The sequence below is a fragment of the Anolis sagrei genome, chromosome 5, assembly GCF_037176765.1.
Source record: "Anolis sagrei isolate rAnoSag1 chromosome 5, rAnoSag1.mat, whole genome shotgun sequence".
NCBI lineage: Eukaryota > Metazoa > Chordata > Lepidosauria > Squamata > Dactyloidae > Anolis > Anolis sagrei.
This window is the reverse complement of record NC_090025.1, coordinates 29,533,974-29,555,451: the sequence shown is the minus strand read 5'-3', so window position 1 is coordinate 29,555,451 and position 21,478 is coordinate 29,533,974. Positions and strand designations below refer to the sequence as shown.

Below are 21,478 nucleotides of genomic sequence, written 5' to 3'. Positions count from 1 at the left end.
CAGGAAGGAAAAGAAGAAATTACTTCCTAGAAGGTAATGCTATCTGTTGGAGAAGAGATTGCTTTCTAAAGTTTTTAGGCTAGTAAACATCACATGTCAATGAAATTGCATCACAACAACCTGTCTTTGGTTAAACAAACTACAACAGAAAACAGTGTCAAGTTATTTTAGACAGCTTTATTTGAACAATGGAGAACACACACAACAGAATGAATGGACAATTGGGCCACCCACTTGACAAGAAGGTTGACCAGTGTAAATTTCTTCTTCTTCTTTTATAAAGAGTCAGATTTTAATGGATATTTATTCTACAAAGAAGCAGACTTTTGTTTCATGTTGTGCCAAACCCAGAGTGAAATGAAAAGAAGTGATTTAACGCTAACTAGTTTTCAAAGCATCCAAAGGAAAGAAGAGGCTTCTACATGAAACATGAACTGAATATTGTTTCAAGAAAGTCAGAATGCCAAAACTGACCAAAAGACTTTTGTAAAACAGAGCAAAACATAAGCTTAAGTATATTGAGAGATTCATTGCACTGGGGATAAGAATGCGTAGCTTGTTACCAGTAAGCATTTATGCATTTTAATTTACTGAATGTGTTTTAAACATCTGCACCAGGTATGGAGAATGTAAGGTTTTCCAGATGTCGTTGGTTTTCAGTTCTCATCATTCCTCACTAATAGCTATGTTAACTTGGGCTGATGAGAGTTGCATGCAATATCTGGAGGGCCACACATTCCCCAAACTTGCTGTAGGGAGGTATGGATGGACCAATGATGTCCTTAGAACAATGATTTAAAAAACCCTAAAATAACATGCGACTTTAAAAGAAAGTGATCAGCAAAATACAACAATAATAATAGCAGCGGCAGAAGAAGAAGTGGCAGCAGTAATAGTAGAGCTGTAGCATTATGAAAACATCAGCGATGGCATAGAACAGTGTAGAGAAGCCCTGAACGTACAAAAATCCCCAATCATTTAGCACTTTGAAGACTAAATCCAAGATCTTGAAAAGCAACCCTAAAGGATTGGGTAGGCTTTTCATTTAACTATATTACAGATTATAGGACTATTATTTATGTGAGAAGGATTGACCTGAGAAAGCAAAACACATGGACATCTCTAAAAACTTTCTGCAGATGGTGTCAAAGTTAGAAATTTGATTTTGCTGTTTTTATCACTGAATTCTTAATGTGTAACTCACAGAAGGTTGAAATTTAGTTATAGTCAGGTGTTTAAGCACATGACTTAATTCCTGGCTTTCTAAATGGCACATCAAAGGCATCAACAAATTGTCATTCTTATTAGCAATAATTAATAGCAGTTAATAACAACGACAATTTGTCAATGCCTTTGATGTGCCATTTAGAAAACCAGGAATTAAAAATCATATGCTTAAAGTTTACTTCAACATATGGTGATCCTAAGAATGAGAGAGCCCAGATCCCATTGTTCTGTTGTCAACAGCTCTGGTCAGAGTGACTCATAGTCTTCCATGAGCTATACAATAAAAGGCTTTGCTGTAATAGATAAAGCACTGGCTTTCAACCTGATGGAGACAATCATGCTGATTAGTCCTAGCTAGAGCCATTTAATCAGCTGTTGGATAATGAGTCAACACATAGATAAATCCAATTGATTTAATGGCTGTACTTTAAATCAGGGTTAACAAAATGATTTAGACCATGTGAAATGGTTACATTTGGGAACTTCGCTTAGAGCCACTGCAAATTAGCCTCCTGCGAGAGCAAACTGTGCCAGCACGTCCATAACGTCATGAGACTCCGCCTCTCTCTGCCTCTTTCTCCGCCTCTTTCTCCATGCCAGTGTGGTTTTTCCTTTGCTAGGGCAGTGATGCCAGCATACTCTCGCTGTTGAATTCTGCCAACAGCGAGAGTACACTGGCGTAGCTGCCCTAGCAAAGGAAAAACCACGCTGGCACGGAGAAAGAGGCGGAGAAAGAGGCGGAGAAAGAGGCGGAGAGAAAGGCGGAGTCTTATGACGTCATGGACATTCTGGCACAGTTAGCTCTCGCAGGAGGCTAGTTTGCGGCGGCTCTTAAACTACCATGAACTGAATACATCCACTACACAATGGACCAATAGATAATATAACTGCATGTGTATGACACTAATAGGACTCTTGTACTTTTAATTTGTTATCATTTATTTGTTTTTCTAATCAAGACTGTTTTGGCATGCATTTTATTGTTCTTATTTACACTGAAGCTCTCCTTCATGCATGTGGAAGTACAAGGTTAAAGATGTAAATGAATTAAAAAAAATAAGAATTAGTGGTCATTGGTGATTCTCCTTGGTGTTGTTGCCTAATCTTGTTCAGGCAAGGAAATAGTGAGAAGAGCAACCAGATGGAGTGGTCCTGGTGCATAGAAATGATGTGCCTGGGGGGGGGGGGGGATTTTATTGCTGGCATAAATGTTTTTATTCAGGCATGGGGACTTTTTAAAAATTGGTTTTATTCCTGAAAATCATGCAGGTATCTGTATGGGTGTGGGGACTTAAACCCACTTTGTTGTGAGTTTAATCCCTATCTGGAAGCATCCCTAGTTTTCTGAGAGGTGATACTGATTAAGGATCGTGAAGATATTTTATACTTATACTGTTTTTCCTTACAAGGGAACATATTGTTAAAAAAAAAAAGAAGGTCCCAACTTTGTGACATTTGATTAAAAAAACCAGCCAGAGATTACATTAGAAAAGAGCTGGCAGACAGGGGTGGGAAGGAGATGAAAGACAAGTGAGACAAAAAACCCTGGATGGAGAACAAAGTGTAAGAACAAACTTGGTCTTTAAAGGAGCCTTTGGTGAGGCACTCAGAGATGACATAAAATCAAGTGATAAAGTCTTCTTGTCACAGTGGATGTTTTCTCATGGCCTGATTAATGTTCCTTAATGCATGTGCTGGTGACAGTGTTGGTGGGAGTCAAACTTTTGACAACAGGGATAGCATAGACATATTTGGACAATGCCAAAAAGAAAGAAAGAAAAATAAAGATTTGGCAGTTCTATAGAGCTGCAAAGATTAAAAAAAACCCTTTAATACACATTTTCTAGAGTTAAGGGTATGGCATTTGATCTTTAAAGAAGATTGATTAGAATATTTTGTGGGTGATCTGAAACAAAACTGAGAAGTGGATTTAGGGATGGTGATAGATAATTCCTTTGGGCAGATAATAGGGTATAAAATTGAGTTTCAAAGTTATTTGTCAGTGGTTAGATTGGTCAGGTTAGAATCAGTCAAATTATGACAATAGAGGTCAAGACAAGATGGACAGGTTGCATGTAGATAATTCAGTTCCAGTCAGATAGGTCAAGTATCAGGCTGAAGGAAATCACTGACCAACAAATGCAATTGAAGAAAGTCTGTGTACTATTGGCACACCCACAGTAGTTTCTAGTGAGGACCGATGAAAATCTCAGATTAGCTGAACTCTTAAGAAACTCACCTCAAAGAACTGCAATAATATGGAGTTATTTGTCAGGGCTTTAAGAGACTCAGGGTAGTTCTACACAGACACTAGAATGCACTTCAACACTGGTCCAAGGGCAGGATGTCCATAAAATGCACACCCAATGCACACTGCAGCATGCATCAAGCCAGAAAAGGTGTGTTTAAAAAGCTCAACAGAAAATCCAAAACAAGCCAGATAATCAGCTAATCAAAGTGTGTCCCAGAGAGAACTTGAAACTGGGATATACTCAGATCATTTGCAGCACAACAGCATATCTCATTGGACTGGTCAAGAAAAATCTTTGCCTTTTCCAGTCACCAACTAGCCACTGATACGAAGGCTCCTTGGTCATGTTGTGAATCTCAGTCAGAGGACACTTTGGCCACCAGTCCACCCTTGAACAGGTTTCTGGGGGCATTTATGTAGGTGCTGCAAAATGAATCCAGTTTGTTTTACTTTACTGGATTATAGTGTCTGTGTAGAATCAGCCTCAATAACTTAAAACTGATGCCTGCAAGTCATCAAGGATCCTTCACATGGTCCTGTATGGCTGTAACTCTGACAGATAACTGGGGAGGCCTTTCCAATGATTATTATGGGAAAGCAGTGTTGTCAGGCTAAGATGGCCCAATGATGTGACTTCACTACAAGCTAATCCATGCATTGAGACTTGCTAGAAAAATATGGCAGGCTGAAGATCCGAAGACCGCAGGTTCATATCTTCAATGGGACATGAGTTCATTAGTATCATTATACTACCGTGATCTCAACTTATTTTGGATGCTAAGTAGGTTGTACCTGGCTATTGTTAGATCGTATCTCCAAGGAGGGCTGCAGAAGAGTCCTTCCTAAAACTTGGAAAAGTACAGCCAGTGAAAATTGACAATGCTGAACAGGAAAAACCAATAGTTTGAATGAGCAATAGACAGCTTCTTAGGCAGGGAACACTACATTGACTTTTTAATGTCCAGCAACCCATTACATAAATTCATCCCTAATTTGAGGGGTATAAATAAACATAATCCTAATTTTCTCTGTTTTTTTTCCTTTTGGAATTGCAATTAGGTCACAGTAATGGACATCGGCGTCCAAGTAATTATCACATGCTGCTAATAAGAGCTGGACTAACCACAATGATTTCCATTCAGTTGCAAACCCACAAATGAAGTATGTTATTTCCATATATCCAAAACAGGAAATAACTGCATTTTATCAGGAGCTATGTATTCTTGTGAGAGGAATAAATGTCCACTAGAGACAAGACTGAGATCACCAGAGTCATTTTCACTTGTTACTTTTACTTAATCAACATTTTAACTCTGGTCTCTAGAGCCCCTTAAGCACCACCTGCTCTTCCTTTTAATAAGACACTAATTCATTATTACTTTCTTTAAAATCCCTTTAAGCAAACCAACCATTAAGTTATATCCAACACAACAGTTTTGGATACTACTAAAGAGAAACAGAAAAAATAAACCAAAATATAAGATTTATTGTACAAAACATAGCCACTGGTCGTGATGGCTGGTGAAGTCCAAAACAGTAACATTTCCAAGGCCTTGTCTGGGTGTTCTTAGGAAGCCTCAGGAAAATCTACCACAAAAAGAAAATACTTGCACACTCCTAACTATCTGACTACTTCTGCTCAGCTGGCACATTTTAATTCATCGGAGCTGAACTTGAGTTGGTCCTCCACATTTGCAGGGTTGACTTTTGTGGATTTTATTATTCATGGATTTTATTTAAATGTTCTCTCTAGGAATCTCTAGGTCCACAGGAAAATCATCCAAAAGCTGAACACAAAGTCATATTAGAGTACTTAGAGATTCCAAGAGACAAGACCTTTCTAGGAATCTTTAGGTTCTCCAGTGCAGTCTATGGTCAGCCTCCAAGAACATGCTAAAGGACCTAGAAATTATCTCAGGTTATAATGCATTTTTAATCTTCCATCTTCTCATGATTTCACTGGGGTCCTGTACTCCTAACTCCAGCAAAAGTGGAGGGCTGACTATATTTTCACTTGAAAGACTGATACTGATCATGGATTCACATAAACCATCTCACTACTTAATGATGGAAGTTACATGATGTATTCAGATGTTATAATGTATAAAGATGGAGGGGATACTGTCTGGGGGTCCCTTCAAAGCACAAATTATAGTGCTATATTCCACTGCCATGGCAACATCCTATGAAGGACTAGGGTTTGTAGTTTGAGGAAAATGTGGAACACTCTAAGAACTTCTCCCCAAAGGCAATTTCAAGGATTCTATGGGATGTTGCCATGACAATAAGTGAAATATAAAGTTATCATTGTGTAGGGTATATGGGCCCTTGATCTTTGACCTCTCTTAGAATCAAACTGGAATATTTGAAGGGAGGCTGTAATCACAGCCAGATAAATGTGGCAGCAGTCCATACCACAGAACATGATAATAAACATTTGATTTAATAGGATTCCTAGTCATGTACATGGCGGTCATTGTGTTAAGTTGATGCAGTGGCCTTCTTTCTTTGGTTTTTCCAGGGCTTATCTACACAAATGAGAAAAAAATCTGTTAGGTGATGCATTTTTCCAAATCTAATTCATCCTATAGTGATCCCATTAACACACATCACACACTTTGCAGTGGGATCGCCATAACTGACTACACTTTCCCCTCTGCAAACTCACCTTGTATTTCCAACCCTTCACGTCATTTTTGGCCACACAGTTACCCCCATCATACCTGCAAATAAATATCCACTAATAATGAGATACAGATGTGATTATTCACACACATGGACTGTCTTTGAAAAAATAAAATAAAATTCAACCTGGGAAAGAACCACTTCCAACCAGCCACTAACTACTTTCCATAAATACACAGTGAAGTCCAGATTTTCTGTTAAATTTCAGTGTGAAAGGCAAGGGTTTTATTTTAAAAAATGGATTAAAGCCCAGAGAAATGTATTGCAAATGAATGCTCATGGATATTGTATGTCAAATTCAAGCTTCTACAAGTGATTAGACTTTTTTTAGTCCATGTAAACAAATTCCCAATTTGGATTGGCTCAGAACCTTTTGCTGCCATATATAGTGAAGCAAATCAGAGGGCACAGTAATCAAAGTCAGCCAACTTATTCTGGCATATGAAACAGAATATATATCTCACAATCTCACTCTTGATAGTGAAAGTGCAATAAATTAAATAACAAATAAGGTCATTCCATTCCACAACACACCAAACCTAATGTCAAAAGTATCTATCCTATTCTGCCTACTGGTAAAGTCAACCCTGTTTTAAATTCAACCCAGAAAAACTGGTGTCGAAGTTTTAAAATAGAGCCACACTTATATCCTTCCACATGTACGTGTTATAAGACATAAATAGTGCTACTATTAATTTAGGTGTGGTTTTTTAACAGTCTAATTTCTGACTAGGTATGGGAAAATGTGTAGGTTTCACCTTCTTGCACATTCAAGTTTTGGAAACCTCACATTCTTTCCGTTATAACTAGGAAGAGATTTCTGAATTCTGGCAAGTTATTGAAAATTAAATAGAACAAAAATGTTCCACATTGCACCAGCAAAATTTAATAGGTTCAGCTTCTGCCACTGTGAAAGGACTCCATTGTGCCTGCTTGCCATCTGATTGATAAAAGTGCAGTGTCACTCAGAAATAGTTAAAATGGTAATCCCCATTCAGCACTAACAGGGTTGAATGCAAAAGGAATGAAATACAGGCTTTGGAATTTTAAAATAATAAATACTTATGAAAATATATTGATATGGAACTTTCACTCATCTTAAGCTGCAATGAACCTTTTTCACAATCCACATAGATCCAATAGAGTTAAATCATATAACTCTACCTTCAATTTACACTATGGGTTAAATCATAGAATTTTAATTTACAGTATGTGGCACCCACACAACTGAAAAGCATCTTAGCATGTTGCAAGCATTCCCAATGTTGCAATAGCAACAAAACATTTTTAAACTATAGAGAGATATGAAGTAAAGGCTTTTCAGAGAGTCTCTTGAGAGTGTTTCTCTCATTCTGTGCCATGGCATGTACTTCTTGGACAGTTCCTCAAGGAATATAGTGTGCCAGCCAAGTCATGAGGAGCCTGGCCATAAAAAGCAGTCCAAAAATAGTATCTTAAGTTGTGCCTGTAATACCAAGGGCTTTGAATGAACCATATAGGTACCCAGGGGAAATTATAAAGTCATAAGGAAAAGCCAGAAGTCCTGGATTCAAGCAACAGTCGGTCTGGAGTGAAATGAACCAATCTATTTTCCATTTTCAAATACTTGCAGTAACAGCACTTGGATATGTTGGAAAAGATCTTTATGGAGCTCAAAAGCTTAGATGTTCCCACTAGCAGAACTTGTAATAGAACTGGTTTCCCAACACATCTGTCTCACAAATATCTGTTTCAGCAGGAGTTTTATCTTTCCATAAATATTTCCAAAACATTTATGCCAAGTGATCTGACAGAAAAGAAAGATAGGCCTCCTGGAACATTCCTCCACTGTCAATATTGGTTATACAGCAGCAACAGATTTTGAATAATCCCAAGATATTTCATTGCCACCCGACACAATTTCCACATGCAACAGCTGACAGATCAACCTTTCTTCAGTACCAAAGGTAGGACAGCCTATCCACCTAAAGACAAAAAACTATCTGAATGAAAAGTTGAAAGAAAACAAAGCTCTGTTCCCTACAGAAGGCAAGCTACATTGCCCATTCTTCCTGAATTCTACTGCCTAAATTAAAGACCTTACCCTCTCTAATGGTAGGCTATGCAAATGGAAAAATATCCAGAAATTGTCAAAAATACATTTTTGAGAATTGGGAAACCCTGAAGAGGACAATCCTGCTTTGAGAATTTTCGCAATTTGAGATTTATTCTGCACAAAATTCAGACACTCTCTCAAAGTGGAAAGAAAATTGCAAAAGTACCCATTTCATCTTCAAAGCCGAAATTAGCAAGGAATTATATACCTATAGTAGCTCCAGTTCTTTTTGAAGAAATTGTTATTATTTTGGACACACAGAATGAGACATAGAGCAGAACTGTACACAGAGATGAGTTCTGTTCAGGCACTATATCTGGCTTAAACCAACATGAGGTACATGTAGGTATAGCTATTTCTTTAAGCTTTTATCAATCTCTAAGCCAAACCAAAAACATGTACACGGCAGTTGATATGCCTCAAATATAAAGATCATCTCTTTCTCTTTAGTTCTTCCTAAATATGTTTCATCTATGCATTTTTAAAAGAGGAAAAGAAAAGATTTGTTTGTCACTGACCCCTAAATTTCATACATAAGTTATGGCAAAAATCCATAATTTTGGCTCTGGACGTGTACATGAGGCCAACTTAGACTTGAGTATGTGAACCCAGCAGATGAAAACAAGATAACTCCTGATAATTTATGATCAGGTTAAAAAATGAGGGAAAAAACTGCCCTTCATAAGATATGTAATTTGGATGGATGGCCTGTGATTTATAGACTGTCTTCTTCTGCCACATGTGGATAGCAAGACACTTCATAAGATACATTAAATATGGACCTCAGAAATTAATTTGATCCCAGTAGTTTTGGATGCCGGGGAGTGGGGAGCAGCTGGCTCTCTTAAATTTAGCATCTACAGGCAGATTATTGGAATATAAATCAAATCCCACCCTTTTGGGGGTGAGATAAAAAAGAAGATAAGGAAGAAAAGAAAAGAAAGCATGAAATGACACACAAAATGGAAAATTGAGGATGTTTTTCCAATATTCTTTCTGTCTCATACAAGGGGTTTTTATGTTAAAAAAAAAGGAAGAAGAAGAAAGAAAGAAAGAAAGAAAGAACTGCAAGTTAAAAAACACCCAGTTTCTTGTCATTATTTAATCATATTGTAACACATACTCCATTTTGTACATTTTCACATGGTTGTACTGAGCATCTTTTACACACCCCAGTAGTATTTCCTGTTATCCTCAAATTAAGATGTGCCCTACTGGGAATCTCAAAAGCAAGAAGTTTCCCATTCCAAGTTTCCTAGATCAAAGCGGCAGTCATAAATTCAGATAAGTGTTTCAGCTTTATCATGTGTTGCCAGAACATGGTTCCTTAGTGGAGAGGAAGATTTATGTGACAATATTAAGATGCATTTCTATCTACAGATAAAGGAGAGGGTAGATGCTGGTGCTTAACTGATTATGAACAGAGAAGGTTCCATTCTAGTCAAAGGAAGAGCTTTTAAACATTAAGCTGTGAATGCAAAGTTCTCACAGCTTGTCATGGGAAAAGATTGTTTCCCTTTTATGATTTGTCATCACAAGATGGCTCCCACAAATCATTCGGCTGGAAAAAAATGGTTAAATAGAAAATATTTATAATCAGCACCAGACCAAACTGAGCTGCCATTGCCACCATATGCCACCTGATTCATCATGCGTGTTTGGGTGTTATAATAAGGTAAAAAGTTTAAAGTTTTATGGACTTCAGAATAGATTTATGTTTTACTTTTGGGAACAAGTTGCACATGGACCTTTCTGGTAGTGGCATAGGCATGTGGTGTGGAGGAATTTGTCATAGTTCTGTTGTCATGGACCAATCCCTACCTGGTCAAGTTTAGACTTGCTGGGACTCCAAACCTCCTCAGGGGTGGAAGACTGATTAAGATGGTCCACCCCAAGAGATTTATAGATTCTGATAGATTCCTGATAGCTCTTGGGGATTTTCCTGTCACATCAGCAGGCAATTCTGTCAAAGCTCTGGCTGGAATGGGGAAATGGCCAGGGTGATGGACACAATCCCTCCTGAGCATCCCCTCTCACAGAGCAGATCCAAACCAGTCCTTTGCTTTTCCAAGGAGTTGGTGGCAATGAAGCAATGAGACGAAGATTAAAGCAACATTGGTGAAGAACTTGAAATGAATCGGTCTGAGCACCGGTTAGAGAGTATTTGAAAGTTTACTCCATGGCAATGGAGGCAGCTGAGAAATTGTTCCTTGCTGCCACCATTGCATCTGCAAGAACCATCCAGCTGAGCTGTTTCGAGTGATCAGAGGCCTACTACATACTAATCCACAAGGAGACATCCCTGACCATTCAGCAGCTCTCTGAGAAGAATTTGCAAGGCACTTTGCAGATAATGTTGCCCAGATCCGTTCCGACTTGGATGCGTTATTGATACAGTTCCAATAAATGTAACTTTGCCCCTGCTTGTCCAATGTTGATGGATCCCTTTCAATTTGGGCAGCCTGAGGATGTGGACAGGATCCTTGGAGAAGTGAAAACCACATGTATTCTAGACCCTTGCCCTTCCTGACTGATCAAACAGACCAGAGAGGAACTGGCAGAGTGATTCAAGGTGGTAGTCAATGTCTCCTTGGAAAAAGGAAAAATTCCAACTTGCCTAAAGGTGGCACTTGTGAGGCCTATATTTAAAAAGCCATCCCCGAGCCCTTCTTAATGGACAATTATTTGCCAGTGTCCAACCTCCCCTTTCTGAGCATGATCTTGGGGTGTCCGATGACTTTCCAACTACAGAAATTTCTGGATGAAATGGATTATCTAGTTCCATTTCAATCTGTTTTCAGACGTGGCTATGGAACAGAGACAGCTTTGGTTGCCTTGGTGGATAACCTATGCAGAGAGCTAGACAGGGGGACCGTGTCCCTGTTCGATCTCCTGGATCTCTCAGCGGCTTTCGATGCCATCAACCATGGTATCCTTCTGGGTCATCTCGTTGGGATGGGACTGGGTGGCACTGTCTTACAGTGCCTCTGGCCCTTCCTGGAGGGCCGTACCCAGAAGGTGGTGCTAGGGGACGCCTGTCCGAACTCCTGGCTATTGACCTGTAGGGTTCCTCAGGGTTCCATTTTGTCCTTCATGCTGTTTAACATATACATAAAACCACCAGGAGAGGTCATCCAGAGCTTTGGAGTACATTGCTACCTGTATGCAGATGACACCCAATTCTACTACTCCTTTCCATGTAATGCCAAGGAAGCTGTCCTGACACTAAACCAGTGACGGTCATCAGTAATGGATGAATGAGGGAAAACAAATTGAAACTTTATCCAGGCAAGACAGAAGTACTCCTGGTCAGCCTGTGCTAGATGGGATTACACCCCCCACCCCCTGAAGATACAGGTTTGCAATCTGGGGTCCTCCTGGACTCAGCACTGAACTTGGAGGCCCAAGTATCTGCGGTGGCCTTTGCACAATTACAACGTGTGTGCCAACTGCACCTGTTCCTTGAGAAACCAAATCTGGCTGTGGTGGTACATGCCTTAATTACATCCCATCTGGATTACTGTAATGCACTCTAAAAAGGGCTGTCTCTGAAACTTCAGCTGGTCCAAAGAGCTGCAGTGAGGTTGCCCACTGGGGCTGGCTACAGTTCAACTGGCTGCCAGTCTGTTTCAGGAACAATTCAAAGTGCTGGTTATGACCTTTAAAGCCCTAGTTGGTTCAGATTCAGGCATTTGGCTGACTGCATCTCCTTGAATGAACCTGCCCAGGCCCTGAGATCTTTTGGTCCCACATCCATCTCAAGTTTGGTTGGTGGGAACAAGAGAGAGGGCCTTCTCAGTGGCTGCTACATGACTCTGGAACTCCCTGCCCAGGGAAGCCAGAATGGTCCACTCCCTGCTGTCTTTCCGGCAACAGGCTAAAACCTTTTTATTCAGGCAGGCTTTTAAAGATGAAGGTGTTTAAGATCTAGTAGGGGGTGCTGTGGTTTTTAACAGTTTTGATGGTTTTTAACTGATTTTTTTTAGTGCTACATATGTTTAATTCTATTTTAATGTTTGCAATTTTGTATATTTTATATTGAATGCTAATGCTTTTATATCGAGCTGCTTTGAGTCCCCTTTTACGAGACAAAGCAGAGTTTAAATAAATATAATAATAAATACAACAACATCAGGTTGTATTGTGCATACATCATGTTTTTTGTGGTTTTGACAATGCACAACAGTTGTATTCAGTGGAGTTGTGTGTGGGGGACCACTGCAAATTAAAATACACTGGGTAGCATGTGAATGCACATTGCTTGTATATATTGCTTTTGTGCATTGCAATTGCAGAACAGGTTTCAGGCATTGTATTAACCAGGATGACCATCAATCCAGGATAACTCCACACTGAAGCAGTGCTTTTCTCTATAAAGGTGCCCCTTTCAACACATAAAACCCTTTCACAAGCTGTTTTTATAAATACCTGACTTACCAAAAAATAATAATAATAACATGTACAAAGAGTTATAGCCAGTGCAATGTTATTATATGTTTTTGTGACTGGACTCTGGAAGATAAGGCTAAGATAATAAAGTTATGCTGAATGAGCTGAAAGTCAAAGTGAAGATAGCAATGAAACACTGGCCTTTGAGGAAAACAGCATAATTATATAAAATTGTTCCTTTTTTAACCATTCCCTTTTTCTAAGGAGTATTATAATCTTCTGAATTTAAATGATAAAGATTAACTACCACCCTAGTCACATGTGTGGTGAAAGTCTTGATTTAATTAATATGAGATAACTTCATAGATATTTGCTTATGTAATTGAAAAGATAATTTAATAAACACTAATCATATGCAGCAGTGTTCAAGAACTGCAACTATCAAGCATCCAATGGGGTTTTTTTAATGGTTGTTCAGGAAATATCAACTTTATTACCAGTTACAGTGTTGAAAGTGTGTATTTGGGTGTACAGATAAATGTGTATGTCAAAAGTAATTGGAGAAGGACTTTATCTGGTGTTCAATGTTTTTCACGAAACACCATGGCTTGTCAATATGATGAAAGCAGTATAAGCAATTCACAGTTTAAGTTATTTTAGCTTGGATTTTCTTCCATGTGTGTATAAGTAGGAGTAGAAAATAAATGTATTTTGTGTGCAATTCCCTGTAGGAATATCCATTTCATAGTTCCTGAGATTGCCAATAGAATGAAGTTCATCTTGACTTGGAAATGTATACTTTTGAGGGCATATGTTTTGGACATTTTTACATATTTTTCAGGCTTGTGATTTGGGAATGTGTCTCATTGCTGTGCTTGTGATGTGTCCTAAGCTAGGTCAAAACAGACCAAATAATGTGTACTCACTTCTCAGCTTATGTGGAGAATACACACAGTGCATGGCTGAATTTGCAAAAGAGGTTTTGCGTTCAACCAATGCAATTTAAGAGGAAATATATACAGGAAGTTCCATAGTGAGCCTGGAGTTTCAGAGACATGGACAGCTGGATCTATCTGGATCCAGGTTAGACCACTGTCCTATGTCTAACAGTTCCAATGGCACCTTGGCCTGATTGGCAACGTGGATGTCCATAGGTGATGCTCCTGGGCTGCACTGGGTCAGCTCCCATATTAATCAGGTAAGTGTAGACATGACCCTGGAGAGGAAAATGCATCCTCTACAAAAATGTGCATATTCAAAAAATATACACTAAGATGCTTTGGTTAATGGAATGCAAAATTGTGTACAAAAATGACTACATTGTGTGAACCTCCACAGCAGATCAAGATCATAGTTTCAGCTGTAGATCACAGCAGATCAAGATCATAGTTTCAGTTTCAGTATCAATGGTTGTTTGTCATTTTTGGTATTGTAGCTGCAGTCAAATGAAATAGAAGCTTCCATACTCTCCCTCATAGACATGCCAGTGAAAAGAAGGGAACATGGAAGCTCAAATTTTACTGGACCTCATGTCATGACCTTAAAGAAATGTTTAGTACAAAATATTAACTCAGCTAATGTCTGAGATGTGATTTTCATCTTCAAGGCATAAACCACAGGGACTGACAGTCAGAAAAGCCAAATATCCATTTTACATGGGTTTGAAAATCACTAAAGGACACCCATAACTTTTAAGAATACACATTACCAGCATCCTGGACAAGGACCCATCTACTTCTGAATTGTTTCGTCTTCCAATTTACATTTTCATTTCTCAGATTAACCTTCTGATATACGGAGTACTTTTGTGTTGTAGTTTTTGAACAATGTTGATTACAGACTTTTGGCACAAATATAGTTTTGGAAAGTTGGGTTGATATGTGTGTGTGTGTTTTTAAGGTAGTTATTTATGGTAAATTAGAACCATTACTTTCATTTTAAAAGTAACTATTTCAATTAATTAAAACCTAAGCAGCTTTCAGATTTAAAATCACCACTGTTTGTATATTTCCTTGTTTCGTCCATCTCTTTCACTTCATCTGCAACAGAAAACAATCAAATAATCCCCTTTCTCTTTCCCTTTCACCAGGCTTATCCTTGCACCAATGACAAGGAATGTGAAGTTGGGAAATATTGCCATAGTCCCCATCAAGCGATATCTGCCTGCATGATTTGTAGGAGAAAAAAGAAACGCTGCCACAGAGATGGAATGTGCTGCCCTGGAAACCGCTGCAATAATGGTATCCACATTACTTATATGCATTGTGTCAAATTTAAATGGCAGTTTCCATGGTCCTCAAAATAGTAACATTGTTGTTTCCTATAAATAAGAGTAATGCTTTAGAATGGATGGTCTTATAATGTAATTGTACACTGGAGATGACAAGAGAGAGTGAAGATTTGATCCACCAAAACATGAGCATTTGAGGGGTTTAATACCACAAACATTTTACAGGTGAACACCAAGATATGTGTAGCCAGGTAGGAGGACATCAAAAAACACCCATCCAGAATAGGAGTTGATGGACAGGTGGATGCAAGAAGAGTCTAGCAGTATTATTGGTGTGATAAGAATGCCACTATTAACAAGTCCTTTAATCACTTTCAGGCTGTGTGATAAGTTTTCATAAGGAGGAGAATCCCAAACTTTTTCCTACCAAACACTCATAGGAATTAAAGTGTTTTTCCAATGTTTAATCATTGTCATTTGAACAGCAACTTCCCGAAGTTCATCTTTAAATCCATCCAGCTATACCAAAGGCAATTGTTCTGAAGTGTTGACAAGCAAGATGCTGAAGGACTCTATGGGCCCTTCCAGACAGGGATCAGATTCTGGGTCCTGTCGGATTTTTACTGGCGATGTCCAAATGATGCCTCAGGCAAAAGCAAAGTAATCCTTTGAAACTCGAATAGACCCAGGCCTTCTAATGGAGTATAGGGTCCTGTGGGAACTGACTCCCGGGTAGGCCTGGGACTACCGAGGGGTCAGTCCCCACACCCATTTCACTTCTTTGGGCTTCCAAAAAACATGAGAAAGCAAGGAGAGCAACTACCCCCCCCCCAAACCTTAAAAATAAAATAAAACTTACCATGTTGCCATTAGGCCTCCCTGCAGGCCTCCTGGAATGTACCAATGATGTGCTAGGAGGCAGGGTGTGGGGGTGGCAGGAGCAATTTGTTTTCAGGGTAGCATGGGGCAAGCCCAATAGGCAAGCCCCCTTTCTTCCCTGTGATGTGGAGACTTAAACCCTCTCCAAAGTGGGTTTAATTTATGTCTGGAAGTGCCCTATATCTAGCCTTTTCCAGGCCATGAGCTGTGGTTTGTCAACCAAAAGCTGGGACCCCTGCAGGGGACTGCCCCATTTTTAGAGTACAGCTGCTTGTTGGCAGGAGGGGGCTGGATCTGCTATCTTTCAGACCCTCGATCACCAGTGTTGGAGAACTGCATTCCTTGGTAGGGCTGGCTGAAATTTAAGGTGGATTTCAAGAGCATTTATGATTGTGGCAATGGTTCTACTATCATAGATGCAAGCAGGAAACAATAACAAGGTTGAAAACCTAACTACAACAGTGTAACAAAGAGGATATATCTGCTAATTTCTTTTTTGTAAAACTTCTCCCTTGTTTTCTGTATAAGAAAATGTCATTTTTGTGTGCATAGAATAGCTTCCAAACTTCAAGTAGCTTTCAAAAATGGCACAGTTAGTAGTAAAAAAAGCGGCCGGGGGGGGGGGGGGTAAGTTTCCTATATTTCAAGCATCGACTGTGTCATGGTTGTAGGGAGGGGTTTCTGCTTGGCGGAGTATAAATACAATCCCAAGTAAGTTTTCAAATGTTCAAAAATGAACAATGTTATTCATAGTTACCAGTTATCGTGTCTGGTTGATACTGACACGATAAATAATTCATAGTTACCCATGAAAATGAATTTTATGAAATTTTACATGCTCACTTTTGAATAAATGTACATAGGATTATTCTGCTAAAAATATGAGCTGGGAAAATCTTGATTCATTTCAACCTTTGTCTTAGCTACAAGCAGTCAAGGTTATCATAGATAATTCTCATTCATTGCAGCTGCAAGTTAGGAAGAATAATATTGCCCCAGCGTGACTGAAATGTCAAATACTGTATCAAATAGTCTGATAAGAATTCATTTTTTTTAGTGAATGAAAAGGCCTTTTCCTATTAGTGAGATATGTGTGTGTGTGTGTCACATTTTGCAATACTGTGGTTCATTCTGATTCACTGTATTTATTGATCTAGGTATTTGCATACCAGTGACTGAGAGTATTCTCACGCCCCATATCCCAGCCCTGGAGGTACCTCGTAACAAGAAAAATAATCACTATCCTACCAAGGACTTGGGCTGGCAGAATCTAGGGAAAGGACAAACCAAGCTAACACACTTGAAAGGTAGGAATGCATTATAGTCTGTTGTGGTATTCTTAAAATGGAATGCAATGAAATGCTTTGCAGCACTGCCATTGTAGAAGACAGCTAATACACCAGAGTGCCTCATGAATTAGGCATTCACTTTGTGGAGTTGAAATTGTTGTTGTGTGCCTTCAAGCCATTACTGACAAATGGCAACCCTATCATGGGATTTTCTGTGGCTGAGAGTATGCAACTCACCCAGGATCACCCAGTGGATTTCCATGAGCAGGGAACTGAAATTTGGCCTCAAGAATTTCAATCCAACACTCAAACTAAACCCCTAGCCCTATTCAGATGTTTTCTTCTATATGTTACTAAAAAGGGAACTGGAATATGTTCAGAGAAGAGCAACTAATATGATAACAAGTCTGGAAACTAATTCCCGTGAGAGATCGCTTGGGGGAGCTTGGTATGTTTAGCTTGAAGAAAAGAAGATTGAGAGGTGAAATAATAGCCATAATTAAATACCTGAGTAGATGCCATGAAGAAAATGGAGTGGGCTTGTTCTCCTTTTGCAGAGTTTACAGCAGAAGCCAGTTAATTCAAATCACAAGAAAATAAACATGGAAGAACTAGTTGACCCACAGTGCTTTTTAACAGTGGAATATATTATCTCAGTGGGTGGTGGACTCTCTATTATAACGTTTTAAACAGAGGCTAGATGGGCATTCTTTAGTTGCATATTCCTGTGTGATAGTAATTTGGATTAGATAACTCTTGTAGTAACTATTTCCCCCTCTCATTGGTTTTGTAATTGAGTTTAATCTATCTTTATATCTTACTGTTGTTGCTTTGAGTACCATTTTAAAAAGAAAGTTGTGATACACAGGTAATAAATAAATCTATATTAACTAAATCCCTGTGGTTGTTTTTCCTAGGTCATGAAGGAGACCCGTGCTTAAGGTCTTCTGACTGCAGTGAGGGATTCTGCTGTGCCCGTCACTTCTGGACCAAAATTTGTAAGCCTGTGTTGCACCAGGGAGAAGTGTGCACTAAACAACGTAAGAAAGGGTCCCATGGTTTGGAGATTTTCCAGCGCTGTGACTGTGCCAAAGGACTATCTTGCAAAATCTGGAAAGATGCCACCTATTCTTCAAAAGCAAGACTTCATGTGTGCCAGAAGATCTGATGGTGATTTTGGAGAATACCAGGCCATGAAGATCCTGGCTCAATAAGAACTGGCTCCTGTAAATAAGAATTGGGTTGGCCAAATATCCACTGTGACAGAAAGAAGCATCATCCCAAACAACTGTCTTTTCTGCCCTGAAAACAATGGCAGCTGATCTTCCTTGGTGACTTGGTATCATTCTGCCAGCTGTGCCAAATGTTTTTGGGAAAGCTTCTAATAATGAACAATTATGGCCTTGTGACTTCTCCACATTAGTTGTGGTCAGATTCTCCTATGACAGTTGTAAAAATAATGCCATAGAATTTATTTGCAATACAAAGCAGTGCTTTGCCAAAGGACTATACTATCTCTACACATTGTTGGATACAGAACAATAACGAAAAGAATTCCTATTAAACTGAAGCTGTTAGGGATAAAAAGTTAGTGTGCATATATCTACCCTGTTAATGTTACCCTTTAACAAGGGTAACAGGCTGTCAGTTGAAAGAGACATACTTTATTGATTAAGTGCTATATTTTGCAAGATGAAGTTGATGTGGGAAAATCTCAGATGCACAGCAATCCCACACATCCTGCAACCAAGAGAAGTGTTGACTTCAATCGAGGCACGGAGCAGAAATGACACTCTAGTTTCAAATACTAGTATTTGGAGTACAACACCTATATCATTTCCTCTTCATTTACCATGGTCAATGACTTCTGTTTCTGAGCACACAGGGGACTTAACAGATAAAGCAAAATATCCATGGATTTATCCAGAAAAGAATGGTATGCTGAGCTGCTAGTTGTACATACTGAGAGTTTGTATTGTGGACACTTTTGCTTTGCTTCTAAAGAAAGCATATGGGATCCATTGACTGTATTATTGCTAAATAACAGTGTCTAAATAAATAAATAAACAGGGTGTTTAGTACTGCTCTTCTATGGTTTGGATGCAGAGAAAATGAAATGAACAGAGAAGATATCAGGATTAATATGGAGTTGTGTTAGTACATCTCACCACAGGATGAACCATAATAACATGGAACTAGTGAATACATGACCTTATTTCAAATACATCTTAGGAATTTTTATGGTATCACATGATCTCATTGAATTTAGTGGTTTACTGTTACCACAACATATTAATAGACTGACAACAATGAATGATGCCTTTTGTTATCTAGCTCTTTCTCCTCCTAGCAGCATGACTGCATTTTTTTCTTGCTATATTTACTTATTTTCAAATGTGTTATTTGTTTTTTAAGAAACGGAAGGGTTTCATTACTGTCCAAGCAATATGGTTGAATGGAAGTAAGAATGGTTATCTTTCTTTGTTTAATGTTTGTGCTGGTCTGAGCATGGGTTCAGACTATGGCTTTTCCCCCTGCCACAATGTGCCAATCACAATCCTAAATTGTAACCTCCTAGTGCAAATCTTGGTGAAAAGGCTGACCAGAAGCTGTCAAATCTTCATTCATTAATACTATTTTTAAACAGAGCATATTTTGTCCCTAAATGGCCTCATACTAGTAGATTATGGCAAAAGCAGACTAGGTATATTTTATCTCTGACTTGTTTGGCAGATTAATATACTTGGTTTATTTTAGTGCCATGAAAACCACAACAAAGGCAGCTTGGCACTATACTGCAGCTTGGGAGGAGTTTCACTTGTTTCAGTGATTAGACTGACAGATCCAGAATTAATTTGAGGCCAGAAAGACACAGAACCTGGCCTCATTCCACTGGGCCAATTTCTTCCCAATTTTCAGTTGAGATGCATGTTAGTGCTTCAGGTGCATATGGTATGGAAAGGAAAAAGGGAAATGACAGCTAAAAGTGTATGTAATCAATTCACCAGGTGCCCCCAGTAATAAAATGGGTTAAACCCTTGTGTCGGTAGAACTGCTGGCCAAAAGTTCAGCGGTTTGAATCTGAGGAGTGGGATGAACTCCCATCTGCCAGCTCCAGCTTCTCATGTGGAGACAAGAGAAGGCTCCCATAGGATGGTAAAACATCCAAGCGTCCCCCGGGCAACGTCCTTGCAGTTGGTCAATTCTCTCACACCAGAAGTGACTTACAGTTTCTCAAGTCGCTCCTGACACACACACACACACAAATCAATTAACCCTCCCTTGGGGCACCATTTGTCATCCCCTATTCTGCCTTCTATAATGTGCTTCAGGAGGGCCAAGTGTCTACAAAGCACTCTGCATCGACAGAGATGATTTGGCCCTGGATCTGGGATACACTGAAATCTGCTGTGGCACATTATTTGTCTTAACTTGGGCTTTTCTGTAACTTTTAAAACGTGCTGTATGCCCTTTAAACACATACTGCAGCAAGCATTGATGGCATGTGCTTTGTGGCCATAATGGTTTCAAGTTGTCTCAAAGACACATTATAATGTCAGTGTAGATGGGGCCTAAGACTGAAAAAGTGCACAGTTTCAGTAAGGCGTTTTCTTTTCATGGATGCCCAACTGTATTTAAATCTGTTATGTGCACATCCCAAATCCTTTTGCCTCTGTGAGACTACAGGAAGAAATCTCCCACCCATTCAGCGGAGATAAAAGTTACAAAATGAAGCTCCCCACCGATTTAAATGTTATCTGATAGCTTCTGCATGTCCTTTCTCTTGTCTTCCTGAAACAAGTATTTGAAGTAATTTATTTACAGGAAATGTTTAATAAGATGTATTTTCTTATAGAAGATATTTCATACAGAAAGCTTTGTAGCAAACTATACTTGCTAACTTGTTGACTTTGTAATTTAGAAAGAAATGTACAATAAGATTAAATATATTAAAGTGTCCATTTTTTCCACATTTCTCCTTGTATTCTATGTTTATTTCTTTATATGTAGAGTGTGAGGAGGAGGAGAGAGCTATACAGCAAGAGCAATTAATCTCCTCCATTTATTCATATCCCACTTTCTTTCCAGTAGGTAAACGTAAAAGTTTTCCCCTGACATTAAGTCAGTCGCGTCCGCCTCTGGAGTTAGGTGCTCATCTCCATTTCTAAGCTGAAGAGCCAGCATTGTCCATAGACACCTCCAAGGTCATGTGGCCAGCATGACTGCCGTTACCTTCCTGCTGGAGCGGTACCTATTGATCTACTCACATTTGCATGTTTTCGAACTGCTAGGTTGGCAGAAGCTGGGGCTGACAGCGGAAGCTTACATCACATCCCGGTTTCGAACCTGCGACCTTTCAGTCAACAAGTTTAGCAGCTCAGTGGTTTAACCCACTGCGCCACCGGGGGCTTCTTTCCAGTATATGACTCAAA

At 39.2% G+C, this 21,478-nt stretch overlaps 1 protein-coding gene across 1 annotated transcript in view; it reads left to right on the top strand.

Moving 5' to 3' along the window:
• Nucleotides 1-21,018, top strand: part of DKK2 (dickkopf WNT signaling pathway inhibitor 2) — a 70,898-nt gene extending 49,880 nt beyond the window's left edge. Inside the window, exons 2-4 of the mRNA XM_060779122.2 lie at nt 14,737-14,887; nt 16,914-17,063; nt 17,963-21,018. Of these exons, the coding sequence (XP_060635105.2) occupies nt 14,737-14,887; nt 16,914-17,063; nt 17,963-18,213 (552 nt within the window). The 3' untranslated portion in view covers nt 18,214-21,018. The remainder of the gene's footprint in view (nt 1-14,736; nt 14,888-16,913; nt 17,064-17,962) is intronic.
• Nucleotides 21,019-21,478: the final 460 nt, after the last annotated feature.